General features: G+C 37.0%; 1 protein-coding gene across 1 annotated transcript; it reads right to left on the bottom strand.

The window, feature by feature from the left end:
- Positions 1 to 3,233: 3,233 nt before the first annotated feature.
- On the bottom strand, positions 3,234 to 5,911 carry LOC121940619 (ATP-binding cassette sub-family C member 10-like; the record flags this gene model as incomplete). Its single annotated transcript, XM_042483340.1, has 2 exons — positions 3,234 to 5,594; positions 5,759 to 5,911. Coding segments are annotated over 2 exons (289 nt in total), but the record flags the coding sequence as incomplete, so codon positions are not given.
- Between the last annotated feature and the right edge of the window lie 229 nt (positions 5,912 to 6,140).

The following is a 6,140-nucleotide window of genomic DNA, read 5'->3' on the forward strand; positions in this document are numbered from 1 at the left end:
CGAACACCTGCAGCACCTGAAGCAGACAAACAGGTTCCACCTTAAATGTCCCGCCTCCATCAACTGTCAATTTACACACACACCCTCGTGCAAACACACCCTGATTACCACACACGCCTGCGGCTCTTTTGCATGCACACACACACACACACACACACACACACACACACACACACACAGCAGTTGAAAAAGTACAGCTTGAATCTCTGACCCGCTTTTTCTCACATCTCAGCACACGTGTTCCCACGTGCAACACAACACAAACACAGCAGAGGTGGAAAAACATACTCACATCTTTACTTAACCCTTTAAAATCTGAGCAATTGGCTCGGGAGGAAGGCAATGAGCAACAAAAAGGAGAAAAAATTTAAGAAAACTATTAAAAAAGGAAAAAATATCCTTTTTTTTGTTTTTTCTATCATGCTTGCTTTTGCTAATTTTCTTGTAACCTTTTACCTTTTTTTTGCTAATTTCAGGGTTATTTCTTGTTGTTTGCTTTAAATACTTGCGAAAGGCGTCTGAATGAATGCAGAACAAGAAAAACTGATGTCCATCCAGGTTTCAAATGGTTAAGAAAAAGTATCAATTTCACAGTGAAAACATCACGCTTTGAAACCTGGAGCAACATCATTTTTCTTCTGCTCTCAGATTCCTGTTGCAAGTATTTAAACTGTAAATGCTGAGCCAAAACAAAGGCATGTCCCATGAATTGTAGGAAAGTTGATTTAGTAAATGATTTTTTAAAAGCTAGAGAAAATGTGTAGGGAAAAAGCTGGGAAGACCTATTTGTATAATTACCATAATTAAATATTTAGAATTATGTTATAGGATTATTAGAAATCTTCAAGTACTTTTCCAGGTTATTTCCTTATTGCTGTTTTTAAATCTTCCTTTTACCACTAATTTTAATTTTCTTAACTAATTACTTGCTAATTTTGGAGGGATTTCTTAACTGCTCATTGCCTTCTTCATATTTTTGAAAGAAATAAAGCCATTTGGCTCAGGGTTTAAATGCTTTCAAAATCTTCAAGTTAAAGTAGAAAAGTACTCAACATCAAACTTTACTGATTTTTACATGAATGTGTTCATCACTTTGATGCTGCAGCTTGTAAAGGTGGAGCTCATTTTAATCACTTAATACACCGCTGGGTCGCTTAACTCTTTGAAACCTGAGCAAACTGGTTTAATGTCTTTCAAAAACACGGGAAGAAGGCAACTAAACAAGAAATGACACCGACATTTACGAGAAATTTGTAAAATGTACAAGAAAATTACCAGAAAAATAGCCAAAAAAATCAAAAAACTATGTTCTCAATAGTTTATAATCACCCAGAAATATGAATAAAGTGGGTCCTCTTCCATTGAATTCGCAATGTTGTTTCCCAGAGCCAACAAATCAAACGCTAGCTCACGGCCTGATGACGTCAGACGGACAACAGAACAACACACACTCAAGCTGACAGAAAAGGCAGACTCACGTGCTGCAGTGCTGCGTTCACAAGTCTGCTACTGGTGATGGGACTGCAGTCCATCACCTATATTTAGCGTGTTAACGCGTATTTGAAAAAGCCACGCAAACACGCTAATTTTGATGGGAAAGGGTTATTAGAGACAGGATGAGGAGCTCAGATATACATATCTCACCTGGCCTGCACACCTTGGGATCCTCCAGGAGGAGCTGGAAAGCTGAGGACACCTGGAGTACTTTGCTCATCCTGCTGCAGATGAAAATAAGTGGATGTTTCATAAGCACGTAAAAAATCCTCGCAGCATCTTTAATCGATAATAACACATCATAATAATTATTTGATTCATAGTGTGTATCAATAATCTGAATCTGGAAAGCAACTAAAAGCAACAAAGTAGCATAAAGTGGGAGTACCTAAGAACCAAAACTTTTAATTTGTACTCAGGTATAGTTAATGTACTTGATTGCAATGCACGACTGACACACTTTGCTTAAACGCCAGCATTACAGTCGAAACCTCAACTTTGAGGAACCAAAACAGACCAAAAAAACATAAAGCAAACACTCCGCCCTGACAACGTGATAACAAGACAAAAATGCTGACCTGTGCCAAGGGAGCGGCAGGCGTTCACTGTGTGAGTCACTCTGATTACAGTCGGCTGTCGGCCACAAAGACTGTGTGAACCTGGCAGCGAGAAAGAAAGAAAAGAGCTCAGCGGCACTCTCACACTCATTATGTAATCCTACCTGCAAAGGTACGTCTGCGGCTCCTGAAGGGCTCTGACGTTATATAAGAACGGCTCCGTTCTCAGGAAAACCTGGTGAAAAAAACAGGCGTGGCAACAGTGTTTACTCCAAAATCAACTGATTTATTACGAGGACTTTAATTATAAAACAAACAACAAAAGAAATCCTTCACAAACAATTTATGTGATTTTTAAATAAACCATATTATCACAATTTAGTTTTGTGTATTCAATGGCTTTAAATTGCTCAGTATAACAATGCATAATACCAACTGCACATCCAGAAAAGATTTTTCTTTCAGTCAGTATTTGTATTTAACCCTTTGAAACCTGGATCTAAATCATTTTTCTTGTGCTTCGTTAAGACACCTTTACAGGTATTTAAATCTTCAGAAAATTTGCTTGTTTTTAAAAATAAACAAACAAAAAACATAGGAAACAAGGTGACCAACAACTTTTTTCATGATGAATTTTTGTAATTACTAATTTCTAGGTATATTTCTTTTACTTTTCAATGTTTTTGTGCAAATTTTCGGTTCGTTTCTACCTGAGTTGCTAAATGCCGTCTTTCCATGTTACTGTAAGAAATTAAGCCAATTCTCTCAGGTTTTAAGGGGTTAAATTTGATTTACATTTACATTTGAGCTCAAATGATCATTCAATTAATCCATTAGTCGCTCAAAAAACCATGAATCTGCATCTATTTTCCAGCTATTATCTGTTAACCCTTTGAAACCTGGAGAGACGTCACTGTTCTTGTGCTGCTTTCAGACACCTCTCTCAAGGATTTAAACTTTTGAATCTTTAGCAAATTGAATTTCAGAATTATTTCAGAAACATGGGGAGAAATGCAATGAGCAACTTGGTAAGAAATTATCCACAAATTGCAAGAAATTAATAGATCTGACAAATATTTTTTCTCTAGGAAAGGTGTCTAGAAAAATGGCAAGGAAAAAAACAATATTTATAATTATTACAATTAAAGATTTCTTTTTTTTAACCAATTTTCAGGCAAGTTTCCTAATTTGTTGCACATTTTTTGGGTCATTTGCTTTCTTCCCATGTTACCAGATATTTTCAGGATTTTTTTCACGTACTCTTAAAGTTTCATGCACCAACAGTTATTCATGTTCAAAAAGCTTAAATCCATAAAATATCTCAATACAGTATAAAACTGTCAGGGAGGTGACATGTTCTGATGTATACACAGGTTTGGAAAAATATAGGTAAATTAAGTCGTAGTTGTTTTTGTAACGGAAACACATTATAAACAGAGACAAGAGACGACTAACACAACACAGACTGGAGGTTTGAATCTTCGCCTCCAGTGAGACTGAATCCTCTGGTTTATCCTAAAAACATCCCGCCTGGTTGCAAGAAAAGACCTTGTGTTTAGAAATGACCAAAACACACACACACACACTGGCTGCATTTTTGTTTTGATAAGTGTAACAATAACTAAGTGACAAAGGTAATATCAAGGTATGAAAAGTAACCAGGCAATTCATGCGTGCCATCCGAAACCTCTGAGATTATCGTCTTATGTAATATGTTAATCACAATGAACTTGATGTATACGGCTCTCACATCCACTCCCACAAAAGACAGCCAATGTGCTTCTCTGGTTTTCTGTATGAATCCTCGCTGTCAACTGTCCAATAAAGGCAAAAATGTTCCAAAAAATAACCTTAAAAAAGAAAAAAAAACATAAAAAAGTGTGTTAAGTGGTCAGTTATGAAAGCTTTCTGTCTCTTTTGTCTTTTGGTAAAACGTTTCAAAGTCAAAGATTTAGGAGCACAGTCGATAAAAGTCCCGCCTCTCGTTTTCTCTCTTTGGGGTGCAGCTGTGAACTCCTAACAAACTGGCAGCGGAAGAAATGAACAGAAGTAGGTATAGACCGTAGCTGCAGAAATCAACATTTTGTTGTTTGCACATATAACAAAAACATCAGAGGACCAAAACAGCTTCCCTGAGGAACACCAAAACACACTAAAAGTCATTATTTCAACGCTGTTCCCAGAGAATGGATGTTAAATCCTTCAAACACTGCAACAGAGTAACTGACAACACTATCAAAGATAGACCTTCTAAATCCCATCTTTTCATCTTCAACTATTCTGAAAATAGAACAGTAAGTACAGAAAACTTTCGGATGATTGTAAAGTGATCCGTCATCAACTTCCACTTTTGAGATTTGAGATTACTGACACAAAGATCATTCATTCAAATTAGCGTTAAGCTGTTGTGTCAAACTGATATTGCTCAAGAAATACTCCTGAAACCAGAAACAGGCTCCTGAACCTGCAGTGACATCTGACATAACGTAACGGTACACAGATATTTTTTCTATATAAATCAATGCTTTTCCAATTTTTCAACAGAAATATGTTTATATTAGGTTCTTAGATTAATGCTTATTCAACTAAAATGATTTCTTTACTCTGGGAGCTTTTTGCAACTGTCTACATCTATAGCCGACAGAGAATATGCATTTTTATATTTCATCCTTTTAACTGTTACTTCCAAAATAATCAAACGTGACTGAAGGTAATGTCTCCCATCAGCCACTATGGCCGGTGAACAGAAGCCTATTACTGGATGATTTTTTCCCCTAGTGCATACTGAGTAAGAAGAATATAGAAATATACAATAAAGTAGTACACTGAAACAGCTCCACAAAAACTCTGAATCAGCGAAAAGAATAAATCTAGTCAGACGATGAAGGACCGGTTGAGTATAGTGACTCTAAAGTACGGCATGCTGACAGTACCTGCTTGCAGTAATAAATCAAAACAAATCTCAGCTGGACAACTTGTTAATTTATGAATATGCAGCGCAAACGTATTGCCTTGTAGTTAAAAACGTCCCACAAAAATCTGACCAAGGAGGAGAAAAAAGCCATTTAAGGGACGAGTAGGTTTTAGTTCCTCACAAAGAAAATTCAGACATTCAAGAACATTTCAGTTGACGCTGTTTCAACATTAAAATGATCAATTTAAAGAAACTAAATCAGCAAAAAATAAGTAAATATCCACAAACCCATTATTTCCCAGGCAAATCAAACCTTTGAAGAAGGCATTTTGTCTCCTTTTTCGCTCCAACAGTAGAAGACTTTTTAAATGCGAGCTGTAAAAGCTGTAAAAGCTGTAAAAGTGCAAAGCTGGACGGAGCGGAAAAATGCAGCGAGTTCTCAGCAAACCTGCACGATGAAAATATAAAAATAAATCTTTTCCTCTTAGTCGCCTCACTCTCCTCTCAAGCCGACCAGCCTGTGGAAGATGGAGCGGTCAGTTTGGCAGAGAGCAGCCGGGGTGTCGAACTCCGCCACCTTCCCAGCATGCATCACCAGTACCCTATCGCAGTCCATGATGGTGTTGATCCTGGAGACAAAAACATGTTATTATTATTTTAAAAAATATATTTCCATGTAGGACAAAAAAAAAAACAAGAGTTTAAAGGAAGGACTTTTTTTTAAAAAAAAAAATCCATTATAAAATACAAAAATCAAACTTTTTAAATACATTTGCATTAGAAAATATTTTACCTGTGTGCAATAGTGAGGACAGTCTTGTCCTGAAACGTCTCTCTGATGGTCTGTTGCAGCAGTTTGTCCGTCTTCTGATCCACGCTGGCTGTGGCCTCGTCAATACACAGGAGCTGCACGAGGAAACAGAGGTTACGGTGCCGTGATTTGGAGCTCGTTCATCAGAAACAGAGATCACAGCAGCGCAGGAGCGACTGGGAACGATGGTACGAGGGAGGCAGACAAACACCGCAATGTGAAATTTACTTTGTGTCACTCTGTCAACAAAAACCCGTAATATAAGATGCACACGGACAGCATTTATTATAGAGTTACTGCACCAAATCAAGGGTTCATACATATCTTTACAAATGCATTTCAATAACTTTAAAGGCAAATTTTA

This window comes from Plectropomus leopardus, unplaced genomic scaffold, assembly GCF_008729295.1.
Source record: "Plectropomus leopardus isolate mb unplaced genomic scaffold, YSFRI_Pleo_2.0 unplaced_scaffold9111, whole genome shotgun sequence".
Taxonomy (NCBI): Eukaryota; Metazoa; Chordata; class Actinopteri; order Perciformes; family Serranidae; genus Plectropomus; species Plectropomus leopardus.